General features: G+C 45.5%; 1 protein-coding gene across 4 annotated transcripts in view; it reads right to left on the reverse strand.

Annotated features, from left to right (window-relative positions):
- Positions 1-798: 798 nt before the first annotated feature.
- Positions 799-26,211, reverse strand: part of LOC139385255 (zinc finger homeobox protein 3-like) — a 181,327-nt gene continuing 155,914 nt past the window's right edge. For 2 of the 4 annotated variants that reach the window (XM_071130417.1, XM_071130415.1), the window contains 5 exons: positions 23,474-23,610; positions 22,652-22,852; positions 14,624-14,750; positions 8,689-14,265; positions 799-7,518 (listed from right to left, as the gene is read on the reverse strand). In XM_071130417.1, the coding sequence (XP_070986518.1) occupies positions 5,789-7,518; positions 8,689-14,265; positions 14,624-14,750; positions 22,652-22,852; positions 23,474-23,610 (7,772 nt within the window). In that variant the 3' untranslated portion in view covers positions 799-5,788. Of the gene's footprint in view, positions 7,519-8,688; positions 14,266-14,623; positions 14,751-22,651; positions 22,853-23,473; positions 23,614-26,211 lie in introns of all 4 variants that reach the window. The other 2 variants (XM_071130416.1, XM_071130414.1) reach the window with 1 other exon arrangement.

The raw sequence follows: 26,211 nt of genomic DNA on the forward strand, positions 1-26,211 counted from the left end.
GCTGAGAGCTGCAAACAGCACACACAAGCACTAATAATTAGAAATCCAAGCTTCTCAATGACTTAATTTTCAAATGAGTGCCCAGTACTAATACACAATGCACTTGAGTTCCAACATCAGTCAAAAGGAATTAAAAAGTACTGCTGTTCATAACATACTTCACTTGGAGGTATAATTTTTCTCAGCCTTAATCAACTTGAATTAGTCACAAACAGCCACTTCTAATTAAGTGAGATCCTGCATTCGTTCCTTAATATGTTTTAATTAATCATGTCCAGAGAGCGTCCCTACCAGGGATCTAAATATGAAGGATGACACATCTCAGGGCATGGAAGATTAAGAAGAGGCTCAAGAGATCTGACAAGATCACACTTTTTATGCATTAATTAAAACAATGACGATGCAAATGATGTTTTAAGATCATTATTACCCTTAATAAGATACAAATGTGAAGGATAAGGTTTGATAATAATAGATATTATGGAGAATACTGCTACGCTATGGCTGTGTAAGGTTGCTGTATTTCAACTCTACACTGTAAATACAGAAGAAAGCATAAAGAATCAAATGTTCATGGTTGGCACAGAGAGTGCAGCTATAGTAGTGTTAACGTATACAAATCATTCATGGCAGGAAAGGCATTCTGATTTGAGCTAAATGTACAAACCGCTATTTAGTGTTCAACATTCTCTCTCTGTATGTAACACTCGACTTTTGCACTCATCTGCACTTTTCATTCATACAATACAACCGAATTCAAACAAAACACACAAGGATGAGGTACACAAGTAATGCATTTTATGCTCATCCTTTTTTAATGTATCACAATGAGCAAGAAACATACTTGATGAAATATTTTCAAAGGAGTATATTCAATTACCATCTACAATCAACTTAACTAGGACAACAAGGTTTTTGTGACAAAAGTTTCTTTAAAAGTCTGAAGTTCCATGTGGTTTTATGTATGTTAGTTTCCATGTAATTTGGTACAGTTTGGAAATCTTCATCATATAATTACAGTAACAAAAAAGCTAACAAGACTACAGTATAGAAAAGACATCAAGAACAACATTTTTGGTTTAACTTGCTCTTTTTTGTACATTGCAAGGCTGTTTTTTCTACCCTCAGTGGGCTGCCTGGAGCCACGGAGCCACGGAGCCATGCTTGTGAGGCTCGGAGGAGGAATAATTCAAGGAAAGAAAAAGAAAAAGCATTAAAAAAACATTGTGGCACCAGGAGTCACAAAAGGAACAGAGAGAGCTCCAAGTAACAGTTCATCTTTGAAGTTGGAGCAAACGGTTTTGTTTGGTTGTTTGTAAGTTTGGTTGTTAATTTTGGTTGATTCGCTTTTTTTGTGTGTATCTGCCTCTTTAGGAATGACAGCCTAGAAAACCCTTCCCCTTTCTCTCTGGCTCATTTCTCTTTTTGGTTGGTGTGATGAACAGAGAGAGTGGCGAGCCGCCATCTGACTGGAGAGCTTATACTTGTCCATCAGCGAGACAAGCAGGAGGAAATGAAACAGGTAGCAACAACATGAACCGGGAGAAATGAAGCGAGCATCTCTGTCCATCCCGTCCAGAAGTGCGGAAACATGTCCTTAAAAGAGCAGAAGCCGAGGCAGAGCTGGAGAAGAGAGAGAGACAGACAGAGCAAGGAAGCAGCCGGAGCCACTATAGTTCAGCTTCTTTATCTAATGTCTTTCCTCTCTGTGTCACATGTCCACTGGTTCCAGAGTCCATTCCCATCTCAGAGATGTAAGCAAATATGGTTGTGATATTAAAGCCGCCTTGAGCCTGCCTTTGGCTCCCATGCCCAGTTTTGGTGTGCCCACAGCCTCCCCTGTCCTCTCAGCAAGATCTCCAAAGTTTCCCAGAGTTCATTTCTTCTTTTCATTCCTTCTTTATCATTTCAAACAAAAAAGTTGATGTCTTGTTTTAAATATATCTATATCTGTATACATGTTCATTTTCACAGTGGGCAAAAGATGACCTCTACAGCAAAACCTTGTCTTTTTATTTCTTTGTAATTGTCCATGAAAATCAAGTATTCCAATGTGAGTCAAAGGATCTCAGTTATCTATTGTTTTGTGCCACAATAAAATATACACTTATCTGGGGCACAAATTGTAATTTTTATTTTTGTTTTTAACTGCATAAAGCTTTGGCCACATTCATATATTCAATCAAAATAAAAACTGCTCAGTGCTTCGGTATCATCGTTCTCCTCTTTTTGATTATTGTTACCTTTAAAATTCAAATTTTCTAAAACTTCACCACTTTATTCATAATCCAGCTTTCGGTTCAGTACGTTTTGGTGCGTAAATAAAGGTACAGTATAAAATAAAATGTATAAAAACTCAAAACTGATGCTGGCTCTTATGAAACACACTCATACGCACACATACAAACTCACACACACAGTCCATGCTGGCTGAATCTGTTGTGAAGAAGACCATGACCGTCTTCCACGAAAGAGCCCAAAACAAAGATTACACTTTGGAAATAAGAGATCAAACAGTGTCAAAAAAGACAAACAAATATAAGAACATTATTACACCATAAAGTGGCCAGGTCATAGAATAAAGTTGTTTTTTAAAATTCAGCAATTGAAATTAAAGCTAGTGTTAATTTATATGAGGAAAAGTAATATACAGAAACTAAAATAACATAAAATAGTTATAAGAAAATAATAGTACATGTCTGACATCTGAAAACCAAAATAAAGCAAACGCATTCAAGAATAAACTGTACAACATTAGAATTCTCAAAAAGAATCATATGAACAATATTCTAGAGAACATGATTAGAGGAGTGGCAAGCTTGCAGACCAAATCAACCCAATTTCAACAGCATGCGTAAGGAAGTATTAACACCAAATCACATTGCTCTGCAAGACGTAACACTTTTAACACACTTCCTAGATTGCAGCTTTGTATGAATTATGGCAAATACACTTGCTATACACTAGTGGCCGAAAACCAGTTATTCACAAATTTAAATATGCCTTGGTTTTGGTGTAAAGGAATTAAATAAAAGTTGTTCATCTATGAGAGAGTGTGGATAATTAAGCACATCCATTTCAACTGCAATAAGATGGAGCGAGTGAGCTCTTTGGACATGAAGGCATGACATACCTCTTAACTGCAGTATCTGAACACAAGGGACATCGTCAAAAAAACTCCTGCTTTTTCCAGACTTATAACGCTTTGGAATGAAGACGTCCCTTAGAAACCTGTAATCAACATCGTGCGTGAAAATGGTTTAAAGCCCTGCAGACACCTGGGCCAAGTCACAATTGGATGTGCCAGAAAGTTGGGCCAGCACTCCAGACTTATCAAAACAGCCATTATTTCCTTCTGAGACTTGTAAGTTGAGAGGCATGATGATGTAACCTAGGAGACGCATCAGTACCAGATGTATCATATACATGTATTGGTAACCACTATTACTTGCTGATCAAGTTGAGTAACAAACTTAACTGGAAGGAGGGGTTCTTATCAACTTTCCATGCCAGACACAAAATGACAGATCTAGGTAATTTTGTTTAGCAAACAGAATGTAACTTTACACAACAGCTTACAGTCACCTTAGAAATGAGAAAAATATATTATAATGATTCAAATGATTAAAATGAAATCCGTCCTTGCTTAAGAAAAAAACTACAAAAACGTTGATGTGATATTTGGAATGCACTGTTCTTTACTAATGTTATATATCATTGGCTTTAAACCTTGGTCTGTTCAAAAAGAAAATCGGCAGAAATGTCCTTTGGAACATATATTCACAGTCTTCAAAGTTCCGTTTTTGCAAGAAGAAAAAAAAAAGATGTCGCAGAGGCAGGAAAATGGTTTATTGTTGTTTTAGTTAAAGCTTAGCCAAAAACCAAAATGAGCATGCATCTAGCTAGGTATTCTTTTTTCAAAATTCTACATTAGCAGCAAAACGTATGTCCTTGAAGACCAGACCTTATACATTTTCTTAAAAAAAAAAAAAAACTTTTTGTGAGTAACAGAAAAGTTCAAACGAAGACTTATAACCTCTATCTTACAACTGCAATGGCTCTGTAACACTGCTACTCCACAATGCAAGGACAAGGTTCCTTTTTTGGTTTTTGGTATTCTTGGTATTTTACGTAAAAAAGCCACCTGTCTGCTTGCAAAGAAGCAAAAACGGCAACTCTGATGCGTACTCCTTTATTTTAAAACTTTGTTTTCTTTCCTCTAAAAACAGCAACAAATTCTCAAGTATAAAGAAGCCTCTTTTCTCATCTTTATGCACCAATGGTGAAAGTGTTTAGTCTTTGGATTTTCTTTTTGTTTTAAAGCGTGGAAATTATTATTATTATTATTTTTTCATTTTCTTCATCTATGACAACAACAACGTAAAGTCTAAATGAAAATAAAGCCGAAAAAAGACTGTAGCCACACTACATGAAGAACAAAAGGCCTGCTTCGTAGTGCACGAGGAGGAGTAACTATCTTCATATCTACAGATGCAGGGGAGGAGAAAAACAAAGTGAGGAGAGAGAGGAACAAGTCAAGTGAGAATTATGAGTCAGACAGTGTTAAGTGCACAAAGGTAACAGAAATAGAAGTAAATATTGTTTAACATTTCACCCCAGGTCTTTTTTTCTTTTTTGGTTAGAACCATACCAACCAAAACAGAGAGAAAAAACATTTTGAAAGAGAGGATCCTGCCTAGTGGGAGAGTGGCAGTTGGGTGAACGTTAGCCAAGAAGCCGAGAATAAGACAGAAATAAAGTTCAGGTAAATTACTGCTCCATAATCTAGTCTATCGGAATGACCAAGACAACATCAAATGAAGCGCCTTAAAGTTGGACGATACAAAAGCTAAATGTACAAAGTTTTTTTTCAATCTACCATACTGTTTAAATTCATTTCCAATGCAACAATCTACTTAACACCAAAAATTTTCATATCTATCATAAATACAGAAAGTTTTTTTTTATCAAAAAAATCTTTTTTTTTTTATCCCCCATCAACATGTCTCCAATGCTCTCCAGATTGCAAATTTCCCCCTTTAAGAGTATTTCAAATGTTTAAAATCAGCAGATCAGCTACCCTTTTAAATGCCCAGAAAGCTATGCCTTTATGATATTTTCACTCATTTTAAAACTTTCTGTCATTAAAATCAATTTCTGGAAAAAAAAATAATAATAATGTTTCTCCTGTTTGGAACGAAAGGTGTAAAACAATGAATTTCTGTAACAGAAAAACGTCTGTGAGCTGTTGACCTGAGAATAAAATAGACATTACATTATTCTTTTTACTTTTGCAAGCCATTGGTATTTGAATGCTTTGATAGCAGAAAACTGTTAGACTATTCTCCCATACAGTACATACTGGCTTTTTGTGACTGTGCTATTAAGTGGAAATAATTACACAAACAAGGGACAGCTTGTTGACTTTGTCAAAAGGGTTCTTGGGCCATTTAACAACTTTGAGGCAGTCCATTGCTATACAGCATTCCTCTATCATTACCCAAAACTTAATTGCAGTGATCTTTCTATTCTTATACATATAAATGTATATATTTCAGTTGAAAGAAATGAAAACCAGCATGTTGATATGGGAAAACAATCCACTAACATTTAAATTTTTGGTTACAAGCTTTGGAATTGCAGTTTGTCTTTACACATCTTTTTCTGAAATTGTTTTGTATACTTTTAAACGTATTTTAACATCGCTGCTTTTTTGTTTGTTTTTCCCATTTGTGTTTTTTTTGTGTCTTTTGCGTTTTTTAAATATTGTCCATCACCGAAAGCTCTTTTACAATCTGATGGAGTCCGTTCCTACACTAGCAAGATTACTACTACAACTACTACTGTCTTTGAGACAGCCGGGCTGTTGCGGCACCTCTGCCGTCCTGCCCAGCCTGTTTGCTGACTTCTGACTGCTGTCAGAGTCAGACTCGTCGGTAAAGACGTCTGTTGGTATCGAGGTCTGAACTCCTGAGGTGCTCAATGAACTTGAGGTAACCGTTGAAGGTGAGGATACTGGAGGAAAAGAAGAAGAAGAAGGAGGAGTGGCAATGGGCTTCCCAGCTAAAGCTCTGGAGAAAGGGGCCTGGGGCCAGGGTTTGCCGGCAGCTGTGGTGTTGAGTGGGGTGGCAGAGGAGGAGCACAAGGATGAAGAGACAGAGGAGGACGGCATGGTGGCTGATGTCGTTGGCGGGGGAGGGGGGGTGCTGATGAGATGAGTGGCAGACTGCGAGGTAGATGCGGTGTTAGGATCGGGGAAGCAGGCTGAAGAGTGAGGTAATAAACTAGTAGCGTGCTCTTTGGCATTTCTGGCTGATCGCTTGATTGTTCTGTGTTTGTGCAAAGCCGAATCCAGGTGTTGACTAAGCGCTTTGTCCCCATCCAACGTGGTGTCGCAGGCCAGGCAGTCGTAGAGGCTGCCCACCCTTGCACCTGCGCCAATGGGGACACGCAGCAACACCTCTTGCAAGTTTGCCACAGACTGACCGAAAAAGCAGATAGACTTCAGGTGATTGACGGCCGCTTCTTCCTTGCTGAAGACTGCTTGACATTTGCGACACGCCAGCCTGTACTGCACCTTGGGGACGATGTATTGGTCTAGAAGGGGGTCTGCGACTTTGCCATCCATCTCGTTCTGCTTGGAGGGTAGGTTATTGTGAGAGGAGAAGGAGGAAGAGATCTCTCTGTGGGGGTTGCCTTTCTGCTCCTCTGTTTTCGTTGGATCTTTGGCAGATTCTTTGCGGTCCCCCGAAGGTTGAGGAGGTACTGGAGTTTGGCTCGCTTTGGGTTGCTGGATCTGCTGAAGCTGCTGCTGCTGCTGCTGTAGCGCCTCCTGCAGGCTCTGCTGATATTGCTGGTAGTGCTGAAGCAGGGACCCTGGGGACAGGCCCATCAGCGCTTGGGACAATGTTGGGTTGTAGGGGAACATGCTTTCCATGCCGTACATTGGCTGCAGATAGCCGCCTTGGAGAGTCCCAGGTATCTGCGGGGCGTAATACGGGGAAAATCCAGGCATGAAGTAGGGCAGGAACTGACTAGTCAGTAGAGCTGTAGGGTCCGATGCCAAGGCAGCCTGCAGGGCCTGGAGCTGGGCTGGGTCCACCACATACTCCATACCCGGCGTGGGCATGGAGGTGGCGGGCACAGCTGCATCTTGTTTTTCTTTCTTGGCGCTGGCAGCAGAGGTGGATGGGGCTGGGGTGCCTCCAGTGGAGGATGGAGTTGAGGGCTTCTCTGTCTTCTCCTTGTGGTGGGGCTTCTCCTTCTCTCTTGACCTCTCAGCATTACGCTCTTTGGGGTGTTCAGGGCGGGAGCCTGACTGGGTTGTTTTGGTGGTGGAGGTGGAGGTGGAAGTAGGGCTGGAGTGGGCGACAGATGTGTTGGCCTGTGCTGGGCTGGGTGATGCCAAGGAGGAGGAGGAGGGAGGCTTGTTGGGTAATCCTGACGTAGGGAGGCTGGGTGAAGGAACACTGGCGCCAGGCATGTTCAGGAGGTTTGGAGGTTTGGGAGGAGTTAAAGCTAGAGGATTTGAAACAGAGAAATGGGAGAATTCAGAGTTAGAGGGGGATTCAAGACATTAGTTATTCATAGATGCATGTATGTGTTTTTCTAAGTAAGGTGTTCTAGAGAGCTACTGTACGCACTAATTATTGGAGCTCAGTGCATTAATAACTGAGCCCTTCTTGAAGAGAAATGTTTTTCACCAGAGGTAATTCCTTAGATTGCTTTTGATGACTCAACGTTAGCCAATCAGAAACTCAGCCTTTCCAGGAAGGCCCATAAGAAGAGGTCTCAATCACAATATTTACTAGAGTTAATCAATCAAGAAGCAGCTGGGCAATAATAAAGAAAACAACAGACAAACTGAGGATTTAGTTACATCTTAAGATAATACAGACTCTAGTGTCTACTACTTCAAACATGTGCAAATGGTTTCTTTACATAAAGTATGACACTGACCTTTAAACAAACTTAGGAAATCTTCATCAAAACATGTAATTTAAATGATAATAAGGTCAAGTACTACTAATGTTCCCAAGGTCAAAGAGGTTTGAGAAGGAAGTGAGCTATTATTATTCATTTGAGGACTTGTTTAATGTTCTCTAACTGAATGGTAACAGTTCAAGTAGCTCATGAAGTTGACAGCAGATGTCTGGAGATGTTCATTCTGATTTTATATTGTATTTGTTTGTTGTAGTAGCGTCTCTCCAATAACGCAGGCCAACACTGTCAAATGAACGGAATGAAGGACTTTTACTAGAATGACTCATTATGAAATACAACGTGATGTAAAACATAACCTGCTTACAGGTGCCTGGCAAATCCAGATTAAAACGGAAGGTGCCCTCACACTGTTACATTGTATTACATGTAGAGTATGTAGTCCAATGTGAATATTTCCAGATGACAGATTGATTGATGACAAGGGTATTTAATCTGAAGGTCAAAACGTTGCCTACTGGAAAACGTAGGAGAAATTCAGAGCCCTATTTAATCCAGAAGTGATTACTAGTTTTCCCAGTTAATACCTAGTTAATTGTTTTACTTGAATGAGACCCTCAGACTAGTACAGCACTTCTTTTCAATTGTGGATATTACAAAATATTAAATTTGATCCAAGAGGGCTTCATTGGTTTAAGACAATTCTGATGAAACAGTGATCTATGTGACGTCTAAGCGATGACATACCTGAGTTTGATGAGTTAAAGCCAGGTAGGGAGGTGCTTCCGACACCTGGCAGAAGTCCAGGGGGCATCCCTTGCAGATTTGAATAGGCAGACTGAAGGTTCAGGCCCTGCAGGGCGGGGCTATCAAAGATCCCCTGCTGCTGCATGGCTTGTTGCTGTGCCAGTCCCAGGACCTCATTGGCTTTCTTGATGCGATCCATCTCCTGCTGGGCCATCAGCTGGCGAACAGTGGCTGGGTCAAAGTACTCCTTCTCCTTGTCCAGTTGGCTCCCAATGGTGTCCTTTACCTTGGTGATGTGTTGCGCAGAGAAGATGTGATCTCGCACAGAGAGACGGGCACTGTACTTGACACTGCACAAAGTGCACTCCGTCTTCGGCCCCTCGTAGGATGTGTGGTTGATCCCGAAGTGCTTAGCCATGCTGAGCTTAGCCTTTTTCTCCTTGGCGCGAGCATTCTGGAACCACACCTGAACCACCCTTTTTGGAAGTCCGATGTCATTGCCAAGTACTTCACACTCCAGCATGGTAGGTGTCCTGTAGTCATTGAAGCAGGACTTGAGTAGCTTCAGCTGGAGGTTAGTCATCTGAGTTCGGAAGCGCTTTTGGCCAGGACGGTCTCCACTGTCGATGCTCCTGCTGCCGGAAGCTCCGGGGCTTGGTGAACAGGGATCAGCCAGACTGGAGGTCTCACTGTAGTCGATTATATTCTCATTTTCATAGTCTCTAGCATAATAGCTTGTCGCAGGGCTCACCAGCCCTGATGACATCTGGTCGTCATTTTCAAGAGAGGGGGCTGTACCCACAGACTTAGACAGGTAATCACCACTATTTTGACCATGCTTTTGATCAGCACTGTCATTGTCAGCATTGGCCTCATCACCAGTGGTGGTATCTGTGATGGCCGTATTTACTGAAGAACAGTCATCATTATCAAGTTTGTTCTGGTCAAAGCTAAGGTTGACAGAGGACATAGATGGACTCTCAAAGTCCTCCATTCCTCCTTCAACTTTAATGGATGAAGGGCTCAAAAGGGCCCTTGGAGACAAGTCCATGTTTTTGCTCACTGGTGACAGAGAGGAGCATTGTCCATCATTGTTAGAAGGTGCAAGCTGGGAATAGCTGGAGATATCCAGAGGATCCATCTTCATTTGTATCCCTTCCTCAGTAAACATGCCAGCGAGAGCTAAGTTGTAACCAGCACGTTTGGCTTCATGCCAATGGCGGGAACGGATATGTGCCTCTAGTGCAGTTTTCGCCTTGAAGAGAGCACGACAAAAAGGGCATCGCCGGTGAGCTTGAGCAGGCCCTACAGCCCGAAACTGACCCTTCCTTTCCCTGGCTCTGGTATTTTGGAACCAAACTTGCACTACCCTCTTCTTCAGTCCCACCTCATGAGCAATGTGGTCAAGCATTTTTCGAGTAGGGTTTGAGTCCAATAGGTATTTCTGATAGAGGATCTCCAGCTGCTCAGGTGTGATGGTAGTCCTGAGGCGCTTGTCTCTTTGTGGCTCCTCCCCACTGTTGGTGCTGTCATTCTCTCCTGGGCTAGTGCCTGCTTTCTCCTCCAACTTCCTCTTCAGGGAGTTCATGGTGGAGGTGGGTGTTGATGGAGAGGTGGCAGAGCTGCTTGGGATCTGTGGCATGGCCCCAGAGAGGAGTTGACTGGCCAACAGGGGATTGCTTGGATCGAACAACATGAAGGGCATATCCATTGGGCGGTCCAAGAACTGAGGGTGGATGAATTGGTTTTGCACAGAGAGGAAGTGGAGTTGCTGGTGCTCCTGCCAGTGCTCAAATGATGGGAAGCCAAGCTTGCACTGCTCACACTGGTATTGGATCATTTGCTGTGCCAGCTGTTGCTGTGATGCAGAGCTCATGTGAGGGTTGGGGCCCATGTGGGAGCTCTGAGAAGCTCTCTCAGCCTGGGTTGTCTGAGAGACTGAGGGACCACAGTCACGTTGCTGCTGAGAGAGGGAAGGAGAAGAATGCTTGTTTGTCTTTGGGGCTGTTTGTGGCTTCTCATCTCGTGCTTCTCTTCTCTGATGTTGAGTCTCAGATTGGGGCTGATGCACAGTCTCCTGTTTGATGGTGGTCTGGTGCTCACGTGGATCTGAGGACATTTCAGCCAAATGTTTGGGCTTCTCATCATAAGAGTTTGATGTGTTAGCTGGTGAGGCTTCCTCCTTCTCAGAGGATGAGAGGTGGGAGAAAGCTGAGGTGGAGGGAGGGAGAGGGCAGAGGCTTGAGGAGGAAGGCATAGGGGTGTGACAGGAGGACCCAGAGGGGGTGTAGTATTCATGAGAAAGATCCATAGAGTCCTCGTTTTGGCTGTCGTATTGCCCGTCATCGTCTTCATCTTTGTAACACAGCTTCTTTTGGTGCTTTATGAGGTCAAATATACGCTGGAAAACCAGACTGCATTTCTTGCACTGGTAGTTCAGATTGGTGGTGCGAATGTAACGGTCATTGGACAGCTCTCTTCGTTCACCATCTTTGCTTCCATCCCCCTGGTTTTCATAATTCTTGCGTGCCTTCTGACGAGCATTTTGGAACCACACCACAATGACACGTGTGGGGAGGCTCAGAAGGTTGGAGAGCTGTTCAAATTCATCATCTTTGGGGTAGGCGTTAGCATCAAAAAAGTCCTGAAGCACCCTCAATTGGTAGTCTGTAAACCTTGTTCTTGAGGATCTTTTACTCCCATAACACTCCTGTCTTTGAGGCTCAGGGGAAGGGGGTTTAGAGTCAATTTTGGTATCCTCCAGAGTGGTAATGGGTGGGTTGTTGAAGTTGTAGGGTGAGTCTTTGTTGCGCTGGCGCTCTTTGAAGAGGGTGTTGCGGAACCAGTGTTTGATGACTTTCTGGGGCAGCCCTGACTTATCTGCCATCTCTTTAATCTGCTCCTCATTGGGGGAGTTGTTGATGTCAAAGTACTGCCGAAGGACCCTAAGCTGGTCATCAGTGATACGTGTCCGGGGCCTCTTATTCTGCTGCTGCTGTAGCATGGCTGGTGTAAGCTGCTGTTGGTAAAGCTGGGCCAGATCGTTAGCCAGTGACTGTGACTCCACAGATGACATCTGGGATTGCATTTGAGATGGCATAGACTGTAGAGACATTGACTGCATCATGAGTGGTGAGAAGAGGGGCATATCCATTGGCATGGAAATTTGAGCCATTTGAACAGGAGGCTGTGGGGTCGACACAGTTGGGGGTGTGATGGATGGAGCAGAGACAGGAATATTTGGTGTTGGGGCTCTCTGCGGAGGGGGTGGAGGTGGAGGAGGAGGAGGAGGAGGTGGAGGAGCAGGAGGAGCAGCCTCTGGTGTCTGGGGTCTGAGTGGATACAGTTTGTCATACTGCTCTCTGTATTCCTTGGCAAATCTCTCCAGGGAGCGGAATGGGAAGAAAGCCTGATGGATGTGCTCTTGATGACTCTTCAGAATCAGTATGTTTGAAAATAGTTTTCCACAGGCCTCACATTCCAGCTTCTCCAATCCCTCGATGGGGCCCACCACTCTCGTGATCCCACCAGGTGTGCTTGTTCCAGCTGGTCCAGGCCCTGCTGGCTTCTTCTGAGCTTTCTGCTTGTTTTCATTGTATTGAATCACTAGCTCAAACCCAAAGTTCTCCAGAAGAGCTTTAGTGGCATTTCCACGAGCATCTGATGCAATCCTTGGTGGAGGAAAGCCAGGATCGTGGTTGGAGTTCATTGTAGTCTGTTGCATCTCCTTTTTTTCATTTGACTTGTTGTCAGAGCTGTCTTTTGTGACATGTTCCTCATTTTTCTCTCTTAGGTCTTTTTCTCTTTGTATTTCCCTTTCTCTCTCTTGCTTCTCATTGTGGGCGGCAGCGGCCTTCTGCTTTTTCTCAGCCTGGTGAAGGAGATTGGCACTCTGCTGAAGCAAAGCCATCTGGCCCTGGGCCTGAGAATGGGCTTGGGCCTGCTGTTGTTGGTGCTGCTGCTGAAGGTGGTGGTGCATCAGCTGCTGTTGCAGGCAGCTCTGAGCCTGAGCCTGCTGGGCAGAGTTCTTCAGGTCCTCCAACAGAGAGTTGGCAGTGGAGCTTGACAGGCCAAGTGCAGAACTGTTGAGGTTCATCTCTGGGTTCAGTTGGAATTCTGCTCCAGGGATGTAGAAAGGGAAGAGCAGCTGCTGTTGCTGCAGTGAGTGAAGAGCATCAGTTGTCATGGGAAAGTGCTGCAGAAGTGCTGGGTTGAAGAGCTGGGACTGGATGAGGGCAGCTTGCTGCTGGAGCTCTTGTTGGAGCTGGGCCTGGGCTTGGGCTTGGGCCTGAGCCAACTGCTGTTGTTGTTGCTGTTGAAGCTGCTGCTGCTGCTGCTGCTGCTGCTGCTGCTGCTGCTGCTGTCCCCTTGCAGAGAGCATGTCTGCAAATTTCTTCTTTTTCGATTCATGGTTTTCAGACGGTGACGGATGACAAGTCATCGAGGAGTTCCCAAGGCTTTCAATGCTGTGAGACTGGCTCATGTGGTTGCCTCCAAGAATACTCTGGGTAGTCTGAGCCCCAGAAGAGCTGTGGTTGCTGGAGCTGGTTGTTGAGTTAGTAGCTGGGCTTGGGCTTGGAGTTGAAGTGCTGATGGAGGATCCACCGCCACTTAATCCAGAACCACTGCTGGAGCTGGTGTTTCCTCCTGCTGCTTCAAGCTTGGCTGCTCGGGCCTTGGTCTGGTGGAGGACAGAGCGCATGTGGATCTCTAGAGTAGAGCTCTGGCTGTAAGCAACGTTGCAAGTGTTGCACTTGAATGGTTTGTTGTCAGGGCTGCTGGTAGGCTCTGGTTGACCAGTGGTGGACTCCTGTAGGGCCCGCTTGACCTTGTGCAGGTGTGAGACAGAGTTGTAGTGAACCAGAAGGATGTTCTTCTGTGTGAATGACTCTTTGCACACCGTGCACTTGAAAGGACGAGATGGGTCCAGGAACTTCTCCATAGTAAAGTTAGGACCTTTCCTGAATGGCAGGGCACGCTTGGGCTCTGATCCAAAATCTTCTAGCAATGAGCCAGAGTCGCTGCCTGTTGGGCTTTGCTTCTCCTCTTGGTCACTGTCATCTCCCTCTTTGTCATCTTCTCCCAGTCCTCCGTGGTCCTCTCCAAGTGATGGATCTCCCATGACCATAAGGTCTCCGTTCATCAGTAAGCCTCCGTAGAGCTGTTGGATGTCAGCCTCACTCAACTCTAGGTGGCTGGTCTCCAAATGTTTCTTCAAGGCCTGCAGGGTCCTGAAGCTGCGTTGACAGAGGCAGCACATGGTGGCTGCTCTGATGACGTGGTACTGCGAGTGCAGCTGCAGTTTCTCCACCGTCTTGAAGGCCAGGCTGCACTGGTTGCAGCGGTACTTGTAGACATGCCGGTCCGAGACAGGCAGCTGAGGCCTTTTGTTGTGAACCTCGTTGAAGTGCACCTGGAGGGAATTGGAGGACTTGAAGACCTGGTTACAGCCTTTCTTCCAACACAGGAATCCTGTGTCTTCCCTTCCAGACTGCTGATCCTCCAGAGGTGACTTGCGAGCTTCAGCTATTTCTGTAGGCAGTGAGACCCCTTTCTCAGGCTCAGCATCTGATGGTTCTGTCAATAAATAAAGAGAAAGAAAAAATGGATTAAAGAGTCTTTGTGCAAGAAAATGTCATTTCAACAGAGGACATCTTATCTCTACTTAGGAGTCCTTGACGCATGTATCATTTCAGAATCCCCAGGGAGGGGGTAGTTGCAAAACAAGGAAGTAATAACTAATTCAGACTCCTGCAGATGCAGGAATCATTATTTTTCCTTTGTTGTCAATGATGGCCTTGGCATGATCCCCTGCATTTTCATTACATTTTCCAAACGGAGACTGGGTAATGAGAACATTGCCATTGCTATCCTTCACATTTAAATGAAAGGAGGGACAATTAAAGCATAGATAAAAACATAGAGCTATACTGACCGGCTTGTTTCTTGATATCTTCAGAGCTGGAGTTAGCCGTGGCCTGTGGGGTGCTGCTTTGTGCCTCTCTATCTGGGCCTGGTACTGGTATGAACATGCTTTCTGGCAGAACCTCTGATGCCGTCACCTGGAAAATCAAACACAAGACACGTCCCATGTTAGTTACTGTGTGGTCCTATTATACAACTGAGTTTCTGTAAGCTCACAAAAATATTGTGTTGTTATATATTCTTTCCATTTAAAACTGCACTCTCTCACATGCACTCACACACACATGCACAAATAATCATATTACTTTTGACTTTATTTGCCATCCCTGGAATTTGTACTTTGATCACTGCTGGTGTTTTGTCATTCGAATGGAAAGTTCTGCTGCAGCCAATTAGTGAGACGGCCTGAAAAGCCTACCTTGGCCAACTGAAAAGCTTATTAGGCCACCAAATTAAATAATTATTCCATGAAAAAAGCGCATCCCATTCCAATGATAAGGACCAGAACAGAAAAGAGGCATTCTGGGTAATATAAGCACTATCAGTTTGGGGAAATATTCTACGCCTTCCAACCCTTGGTAATATAAGCACTATCAGTTGGGGGAAATATTCTACGCCTTCCAACCCTTGGTCGAATCCCACCGTACCTGCTCCGCTGTGCAATCTGGTTTCCGAGCCGGTCACGGGTGCACCTCAGCCACGCTCAAGGTACTAAACGATATCATTACCGCCATCGATAAAAGACAGTACTGTGCAGCCGTCTTCATCGACCTTGCCAAGGCTTTCGACTCTGTCAATCACCATATTCTTATCGGCAGACTCAGTAGCCTCGGTTTTTCTGATGACTGCCTTGCCTGGTTCACCAACTACTTTGCAGACAGAGTTCAGTGTGTCAAATCGGAGGGCATGCTGTCCGGTCCTCTGGCAGTCTCTATGGGGGTGCCACAGGGTTCAATTCTCAGGCCGACTCCTTTCTCTGTATATATCAATGATGTTGCTCTTGCTGCGGGCGATTCCCTGTTCCACCTCTACGCAGACGACACCATTCTGTACACTTCCGGCCCGTCCTTGGACACTGTGCTATCTAACCTCCAAAAGAGCTTCATTGCCATACAACACTCCTTCCGTGGCCTCCAACTGCTCTTAAACGCTAGTAAAACCAAATGCATGCTTTTCAACCATTCGCTGCCTGCACCCGCACGCCCGACTAGCATCACCACCCTGGATGGTTCCGACCTAGAATATGTGGACATCTATAAGTACCTAGGTGTCTGGCTAGACTGTAAACTCTCCTTCCAGACTCATATCAACCATCTCCAATCTAAAATAAAATCTAGAGTCGGCATTCTATTCCGCAACAAAGCCTCCTTCACTCACGCCGCCAAACTTACCCTAGTAAAACGGACTATCCTACCGATCCTCGACTTCGGCGATGTCATCTACAAAATAGCTTCCAACACTCTACTCAGCAAACTGGATGCAGTTTATCACAGTGCCATCCGTTTTGTTACTAAACCACCTTATACCACCCACCACTGCGACCTGTATGCTCTAGTCGGCTGGCCCTCGCTACATATTCATCGCCAGACCCACTGGCTCCAGGTCATCTACAACTCCATACTAGGTAAAGCTCCGCCTTATCTCAGTTCACTGGTCACGATGGCAACACCCACCCGTAGCACGCGCTCCAGCAGGTGTATCTCACTGATCATCCCTAAAGCCATTACCTCATTTGGCCGCCTTTCGTTCCAGTTCTCTGCTGCCTGTGACTGGAACGAATTGCAAAAATCGCTGAAGTTGGAGACTTTTATCTCCCTCACCAACTTCAAACATCTGCTATCTGAGCAGCTAACCGTTCGCTGCAGCTGTACATAGTCTATCGGTAAATAGCCCACCCAATTTTACCTACCTCATCCCCATACTGTTTTTATTTATTTACTTTTCTGCTCTTTTGCACACCAATATCTCTACCTGTACATGACCATCTGATCATTTATCACTCCAGTGTTAATCTGCAAAATTGTAATTATTCGCCTACCTCCTCATGCCTTTTGCACACAATGTATATAGACTCTTTTTTTCTACTGTGTTATTGACTTGTTAATTGTTTACTCCATGTGTAACTCTGTGTTGTCTGTTCACACTGCTATGCTTTATCTTGGCCAGGTCGCAGTTGCAAATGAGAACTTGTTCTCAACTAGCCTACCTGGTTAAATAAAGGTGAAATAAAGAAACGCATACGTCACAATATAGTGGTTTAATGTCAGTTACGTTAGAGTTATTTCAGGTGCATTAAGAATACAAAATTAGAGCTACTATGGATAAATCCAAACATGAACAGGTTCAATAAAGATGTATGAACAAATATGCAACAAAATGATGTTTCAGGAGGAATGCTATGCATTTTTCCACTATACAATGGTTTCATTTGTTTCTACCATTTTAATTAGAACATTTCAAGGAGCAATGAATATTGATTAAAAATGTGCAGAGAAGCGGCCAGGTTTTCTTTGCTCTCAAAAGGTTGAAGTCAATCATGGGTGAATGACAGCCACCTCCCTCCGTATTATCTACCACCACCACTCTTCCTCTCCCATATCTCCCCCTCATAGCCCCTCTTTCCCCTTAAAGAAATACAACAATTCATCAAATGCACTCATTAAGCGGGTCCTATTTAACAATAATCGGTAATTGAGATTGGAAGAGGTCGGGAGTTGAGGCACTGTCTGCGTCACCTTCCTTCAATTAACTCCCCAAATAGAATAATCATCCTCACTCCCCACGCCGCATTTCAATTCACAGTACCCCAACCTAACCCAACCCACCCCACCCCTCTCCCTACTCCCACAGTCTCTCCCCAACCCTCTCCCTACTCCCCACAGTCTCTCCCCACCCTTCTCCCTACTCCCCACAGTCTCTCCCCACCCTTCTCCCTACTCCCCACCCTTCTCCCTACTCCCCACAGTCTCTCCCCACCCTTCTACCTACTCCCCACAGTCTCTCCCCACCCTTCTCCCTACTCCCCACCCTTCTCCCTACTCCCCACAGTCTCTCCCCACCCCTCTCCCTACTCCCCACAGTCTCTCCCCAACCCTCTCCCTACTCCCCACACTCTCCCCACCCTTCTCCCTACTCCCCACAGTCTCTCCCCACCCTTCTCCCTACTCCCCACAGTCTCTCCCTACCCTTCTCCCTACTCCCCACAGTCTCTCCCCAACCCTCTCCCTACTCCCCACAGTCTCTCCCCACCCTACTCCCTACTCCCCACAGTCTCTCCCCAACCCTCTCCCTACTCCCCACAGTCTCTCCCCACCCTTCTCCCTACTCCCCACAGTCTCTCCCCACCCTTCTCCCTACTCCCCACACTCTCCCCACCCTTCTCCCTACTCCCCACCCTTCTCCCTACTCCCCACCCCTCTCCCTAATCCCCACAGTCTCTCCCCAACCCTCTCCCTACTCCCCACACTCTCCCCACCCTTCTCCCTACTCCCCACAGTCTCTCCCCACCCTTCTCCCTACTCCCCACAGTCTCTCCCTACCCTTCTCCCTACTCCCCACAGTCTCTCCCCAACCCTCTCCCTACTCCCCACAGTCTCTCCCCACCCTTCTCCCTACTCCCCACCCTTCTCCCTACTCCCCACAGTCTCTCCCCACCCCTCTCCCTACTCCCCACAGTCTCTCCGCAACCCTCTCCCTACTCCCCACTCTCCCCACCCTTCTCCCTACTCCCCACAGTCTCTCCCCACCCTTCTCACTACTCCCCACAGTCTCTCCCTACCCTTCTCCCTACTCCCCACAGTCTCTCCCCAACCCTCTCCCTACTCCCCACAGTCTCTCCCCACCCTTCTCCCTACTCCCCACAGTCTCTCCCCACCCTTCTCCCTACTCCCCACAGTCTCTCCCCACCCCTCTCCCTACTCCCCACAGTCTCTCCCCAGCCCTCTCCCTACTCCCCACAGTCTCTCCCCAACCCCCTCCCTACTCCCCACAGTCTCTCCCCACCCTTCTCCCTACTCCCCACACTCTCCCCACCCTTCTCCCTACTCCCCACAGTCTCTCCCCACCCTTCTCCCTACTCCCCACAGTCTCTCCCTACCCCTCTCCCTACTCCCCACAGTCTCTCCCCAACCCTCTCCCTACTCCCCACAGTCTCTCCCCACCCTTCTCCCTACTCCCCACAGTCTATCCCCACCCTTCTTCCTACTCCCCACAGTCTCTCCCTACCCTTCTCCCTAGTCCCCACAGTCTCTCCCCACCCTTCTCCCTACTCCCCACAGTCTCTCCCCACCCTTCTCCCTACTCCCCACAGTCTCTCCCCACCCCTCTCCGTGCCTCTATTAATGCTCTACCATTTCAGGTTCTCCTTACTGCAATGAACTACCCTTCTTCTCTCCTATCACCCCACAATGGTCATCCTGGCTTTGCCTCTTTACTTAAATGTGTATGTGTGGGTGATAACATCAAACGAGGCTATACAAAATGAAAAGGAATAATGTAATTCAAATAGCTGTTTTGACCTTTACTATCTAACATGATATTCATATTCTTCAAAAAGAATCAGTCAAATCTTATCAACATATATTTAACCTTAAGTCACCAGGAGTGATATATAAAGGCATAATGGATTCACCTAGTCATCTGAAACATAAAATAATCAAATGCCCCTGTCTATATTAGTGTATTTTAGCCTTTGGTCTGGCCTGTGCTTCTAAAAGGAACACACTCTCTGTCAGTCTGCAACTGGCAGTGTGTCCAGCAAATAGTGACAATGAGGACATGTCTGTGAACAAAGCATGGCACACAGCTCCAAACAGGCCCACTCTAGTCCTACACAAGGCTGAGTCCTCCTCAAGCAACAGCGGGTTTTCATAGGGCCCCGGGGTCCTACACAAGGCAGAGTCCTCCTCAAGCAACAGTGGGTTTTCATAGGGCCCCGGGGTTAAGTGGAACAGTAAACATTCTCTAGTCCATCACTGTGCGATTAGTCTCATCAGAAATTCACTGGAAAATGTTCAGACATTTTCCTTCCTTTCTGTTTTCTTCTCCCTTCTCTCTCTCCTCCAAACAGAGAGTGGCAAATTAATGCAACCAGCATGGAGAATACCACAAATACAAAACACAGCAGCGATTTACATTACAAAGTGGACTGTTTCTAGACAACTGCTTCATTAGACGACGAGAGGCAAGAGCAGAGAGTATCCCAAGGTCACTTTTAATTTGGACCGCCTAATTGGCAAACATAGTTCAAAATGGCTATCATCTAGCCAGACTCAGAATTAATGAAGCACAATTATTTTCATTACCCCTATCTTAGACAGACAGAAAATGAGACATAGAATGAGAGAGGAAAGTGAGGAGAGAGAGGAAGAGAGAGGGAGCGAGAGACGGAGGGAGGGGTAATGGAAGGATAGGGCTGCAGGAGAGAGAGAGAGAGAGAGAGAGAGAAAGAGAGAGAGAGAGAGAGAGAGAGACAGAGAGAGAGAGAGAGAGAGAGAGAGAGAGAGAGAGAGAGAGAGAGAGATAGAGAGAGAGAGAGAGAAAGAGAGCACATGGTGGATAAAAATGAAGGTTGAGAGAGTGTGTGCATCTTTATGCATGAAATAAAAGTCTTCTATTTCAGAATTCATTAGGCTCGTCTGCTACACATGTGAACAAAATAGAGTACCGTTCCATCTATATCCACCAGTAGAGTACCGTTCCATCTATATCCACCAGTAGAGTACTGTTCCATCTATATCCACCAGTAGAGTACCGTTCCATCTATATCCCCCAGTAGAGTACCGTTCCATCTATATCCCCCAGTAGAGTACTGTTCCATCTATATCCCCCAGTAGAGTACCGTTCCATCTATATCCCCCAGTAGAGTACCGTTCCATCTATATCCACCAGTAGAGTACCGTTCCATCTATATCCCCCAGTAGAGTACCGTTCCATCTATATCCCCCAGTAGAGTACCGTTCCATCTATATCCACCAGTAGAAATAAAAAAGGTGCTGTTTTAATGTGCATTATATTACCTATGGTTCTCTCCTGAGTCTTTGTAGGGGCTAGGTGCATTATTATCTCTATAAAAGATAAATACTTCTGCCTTCCATACTAAAGTGTTCGCCATTTGCTTTCTAGCTGGGCCAGAAAGATGGCTAGGCAGCTAGGCAAAGCACCGTTCTCCTGAATGATTGTCCAGCAAGCAATTCTGTTCCACAGGTGAGAACAAACGTCAACATTTGCACAGTAATTTACAGGAAATCAAAGGAGAGCAAATAAAACCATATTTCCTTTTGATGATGATTAAAACAAAATGAGCTCTTTTGCTGGGGTAATGTAGCAGAGGTAGACAGAGTCCATGTTGTAAATACTGATATTACATTTGTGTGAGTCTATATCTAACTATATATCTATATATCTAACTCTATATATCTAACTATATCTAACAGAATGTATATTCATGCTTTAGTCTTTACGTTTTTTGTACCGCTATGTGTGGATATGTATGGGAAACGCTAGGAGTGATTGTACAGACACACAGTCTCTATTGTCTCTTTGTGAAATTGGTGCATTCATTATTCACGTGAGATTAAAGAAATAGTGAATAATAATATTTCCACTGCCTGAACTTGCATTTCATTAAAGGAAAAAAGTATTAATTACATTTAAATGAATCTTTGTCACAATAACTTGAATATATTGTTTATAAAAGCCTTTGTTTAGAACAGCACTGAGGTGATCACAGACACTGAGAGAATATCAATGTGCTGGGAGGTAAGATCTAGCAAACAACAGACTTATCTGTCTCTCTCTCCCCACCGCACTCAACTGACTACGATAACAATGAGACCAAAAAAAGGGCTCATTGACCATAGGCACATTAGACAACGGCACCTTAGAATATGGCTAAAGCATCTGATCCCCATAATACCGGACTGGCAGTGAGTCAATGGGATGCCTTGGAGCCATTTCACAATTAACAGTTTCCTTTGTATTTTGATAAAGCTTCAAATGTCATCAATTTGGAAGAGAGAAGACTGGAGAGATATGCTCCATTACAAACAGCCAGGCAGGCAGGCAGGCAGGGGGAGTAACAGTCATCTCTGGGCTGCAGAGAAGAGGCACAGCTAAGGCCTCCGTTGGTCCTTGACCTGATGGGGCCCAGCCAGCCTGCCTGCATGGCCCTTTGTGTACAGACATAGGCTACATGCGCTAAGCTCACACACACAGAGAAACAAAAAGGCTGTGCGTATTCCCATGGCCTCTTCATCACTTCCCACAGAGAAAATAGATGACTAAACAGACACAATGGTAAATATAAATGTGGTAAAGGTGGCAGAGCAATGACATCCTGTGTTTTGCCTTCCTCTCAACGTATTCAGTGTGTTTAAAAAGGCCCTTGAAAAAAAGATGTCATGAAGTCCCCATTGCAATCCAGTGGCCATGGATTAGGCGGATAACAGTAATCAATGTACACATCTCAGAGGCAGGTGCCTACCTGCAACTTCACAAACAGAAAGACCACAATGCAACAGAAGAAAGGGCAGGAAAACCCAGCGAGAGGATTAGGGACTGAACTACCTTGAACATCTCAGAACCATTTACAGCTGTTTAGCTTATAAAACACCATATTTGTATTTGTACAATAGCTGATGTGAGGTGAGCCTTCTGGTATTAAATGGTTGCAGTACATCACCAAAGTGGGTGGAAGAGGTGACTTTCCCCCCTACTATGTAAAGCTCTTTGAGCACCTACTGTAGGTGGAAAGGCGCTATATAAATGCAATCAATTATTTCATTATTATTACAACAGTTGTGTTCACCCTATTTTACAGAGATGGATGTGTGCAGGAGGCTTGGCATTGATATTTTAGGATGGTTTCGTTTAGCTTGAGGGAATGTGCATTCCCTGTTTATAATTGAGCTGACTATTGGTATGTAACAGCATTGCAGGGGCCATGGTTAAATATTTCTAAAGAATACAGTGCCTACACATACTGTATCCACAGTCCACACAGACACACACACAAACACACACGAACACACAAACGTACCGTGGCGATGAGCTTTTCCACGCAGTCGGGCGCCACGCTGTGGAGGTGTGTGAGGTGGAACTGCAGATGGATCTTGTTGTTCAGCATGTCCTGGCAGAGCGGGCAGCGGAACATGGGCTGGACAGAGTGCTGCGTCATCACGTGCATTCTCAGGCGGTTCAGGTCCGTGTTGCTGAACTTGCAGTAGGGACATTGGTACATCTGGAGGAGAGGAGGAAAGGGGGGAGAGAGGAGGAGAGAGGAGGAGAGAGGGGAGAGAGGAGCACAGGGAGGTTAATGAGGTGAGATGGAGAGCTGTAGGTCTGCTTTGTGAGAGAGAGGAGCTGGAATGGGAGGATGAATGGAGGAGTGTTGCCCCCTGTGTCTCTACCAGGCAGGTCCCTCTGATCATGGACCACTAGGCAATACGGAGAGCAGCAGTCCTGGCACACACTTCAAAGCTCTCTCATCTGTCAAATACTATATTGGTTTTCCACCTTTTGCACAATTAGCAATGCAACTGCAGCAGGAAAGCAAAACTCATTTTAAGGAGATTTGAAAAAAATCATGCATAATGCAAAAAGGCCCGTCTTTATTCAAATGTCTTTAAGAAAAATGCTTAGAAGTAGCTACGTCTTTACATTCCTTTTCTCAATTAATGTGTAAGTTTTACTGCTTATAATGAGGGCATGGTAATTGGGGATAACCTTGAGTTGATTGGCAAGTTCAAATAGTTAGAATAGTGAGTCTTAATATGACCATCCTCTATAATTTAAGAAACCAACTTCTGGAAGTGGCAGCAGGCTGTGTGTTAAAGATAGAGCAGAAGGAGTGGGCTGTTACCTGCTCCGCAGCAGCACTCTTCTCAGCCGTCCTGGGACGCTTGGAGGAGAGGGGGCTCCCTGTGGCCCCTGACCGTGAGGAGGGCCTCTTAGAGGGGTTCGGGGAGTCTGTCTGGTCCCTCTCTGACTGGCTGGATCCTGCTGCACGCACACGCACGCACACGCACGCGCACGCACGCACGCACACACACACACACACACACACACACACACACACACACACACACACACACACACACACACACACACACACACACACACACACAGGGCAGAGAAGAGAAGAGAAGAGAAGAGAAGCAGACTCATCAAAGCAAGGTGAAGACTTGGCAACCAGAGAACAAGTCAATCAATAAGTGTGCATAAAGGGCTTTGAAATGTCTTTCTTCAATGTGATATAACCACGTTTAATGGGACTTGGGCAGGAAAGCAGTTGATCAGCCAACCCACAGCTCCCCGTCCAAACCACCAGTCTGTATACTTCTCCTCCCATGCCAATGCAGCAACACACAGTACTTTGACGGCCTCTCTCTCCCCATGCTGGATCGTTAGGACACCAGACAGCGCCACATATGGCTAATCAAAACATTAGTTTGTCACATTGGGCAGCTTTAGGTTTCTCTCTCTCTCAGATTTTCCATTTGAAGTGGCGCTGGAGATGAGGGATTCGCCAAACTTGAGACGAGGTAAACATCTCCTCACACTCCAGCAGTAAGGTAACGAGGTCAGTCCTCAGTTCAACTTCAAATGTGACCGTTTTCTTTACTGAGTTTCTCTCAGGTACTCTTTTACATCTGCTCTTATACAGGTACCCAGCTCTGACTAACAGAGAGGTGTGTATTCATTCACACCTCTTTTTCTATGGTTCCATTTACACAGCTACAATAGAAATAACCCCATCTATAAATAGTTGCATAACATTAGCACAGATTGTTTTGTCTACAATGGTAGAATGGTCCCCATTGAGACAGTACATCCAATTAGCTAGCAAGAGGGCCTACTCTAAGTGAGTGAATCTACTGCCAGACTTTCATCAAGAGATGTAAACCTCATCAATTCCCAACTGTAATTTCAATTTCACCAATTCACACAATTACCAAAACAGACTGTCATGCTAGGCAATGCCATATATACTGCTGAGGTGGCTGTGGACTGGTTGAGAAGGGAGCAAGAAATTGGATTTTCGCTTTCAAAGCACTCATGACCAATGACCACATAAGCTTGCTCCTCATCAAAATACATTTCTGTTGAAATTGCTACCAAAGAGGGGTGAGGTCCTTGGATTCCTCTGCCAGGAATGAAATAGGAACGATGTCAGAGGAAGGAGAGATGAGGTCCTTGGATTCCTCTGCCAGGAATGAAATAGGAACGATGTCAGAGGAAGAAGAGGTGAGGTCCTTGGATTCCTCTGCCAGGAATGAAATAGGAACGAAGTCAGAGAAAGGAGAGGTGCAATTTGGCTTGGCAGTTAGAGCTTTAGAAGTTGTGGACCCAATATCCTCTGAAATCCTGCTGGAAACACTGACCTATAGCTTGACCCCGCTTGGGTAAATCCTCCTGCTCTTTGTGCCTACACAGCAAGTGAGTGCCAGTGCAACTCTCGACTTAATTGGAATTTCTGTAACCAGCTAAGCCTCCTCCAGTGGTTTGTGGGTCGGGCCAAGTGGACTGTGACAAAGAGAGAGTGGATAGAGAGACTCATTCACACCCCAGGGCCTCACAGCCCAACCATGGGTTCCCCCCTTTACAAACCAACACGGGCACCAGGCTTCACAACCACAACACGCTATTCAGCTCTTAGAAAGAGCAGGAATTTTGAGGAGAAACAAAACCTTTTTTCAAAGACCCTTAGGGGGATTCAATAGGGAATTAGCCTACTGATTAGCATCCATATGCACCACAGGATGTACAAGACAGCCATGCTTTGGTACACACAGTGGGCTGAAATGTAAATAGCGGCTAATTGTCAGGTACCTGCCCATCTCAGGCAGGAATACCCCCTCTCTACTGTCACTGCAGGCTCCAGTGTGCTCTGCCCTACTAGCCAGCTGAACGTATTTCAACCTGCAGCAGCATTAACACTGCAGCCAGCTTCTCCCTCCATCCCGCTCCCTGTCTCTCTCCGTCTCCACTGAGCCAGGCCCCACAACAAGAAGCTTCTGCTCAGCTAACCAGAGAGGAGAGCACTCCCTGTAAGAAACCCAAAAGAGAGAGAGAGAAGGAGAGAAAGAGAGGGAGGGGGGTAGACAAGAGAGAGAGAGAGAAATAAAGCCAAACAAAATGGGAGCGGCAAATAGAAAAGAATCACAGCTGAGTAAAAATACTCAGCTAAGCCGGCGCTCGTAAAGGAGCTAAATCCACACGGAGCCGGCGTGGGGGAGCCAGAGCACCACAGTGCCCCGCCGCCAGCGGAAAGAATTCACTGTGAAACTTAAGGAGGTGTCTTGCCGGCCCTTAACAAGGCCATAAAGAGTTAAATTTGGCCTGATTTGTATAGTCCTGGAAGGGCAAATTGAGAACAGGGGGCATTGGGAAGGGGGCGAGGTGGGGTTAGGGGGGGTCAGGTTAAGCAGGGCTGACCACGCTCCTGCTCCAGACATTAAAATGTCAGCTCCAATCAGGCCGGGGGCAGCTGAGCTGATTACCCAGTGGGGCCCTGCCTTGGCTTTGGTCAGAGCAGCCTGCTAGATCTCCCAGAGACACTGGGATTGGCCAGGGAGGCCCTATTAGGTCCAGTCAGAC

The sequence above is a fragment of the Oncorhynchus clarkii genome, chromosome 26 (genome assembly GCF_045791955.1).
Source record: "Oncorhynchus clarkii lewisi isolate Uvic-CL-2024 chromosome 26, UVic_Ocla_1.0, whole genome shotgun sequence".
NCBI lineage: Eukaryota > Metazoa > Chordata > Actinopteri > Salmoniformes > Salmonidae > Oncorhynchus > Oncorhynchus clarkii.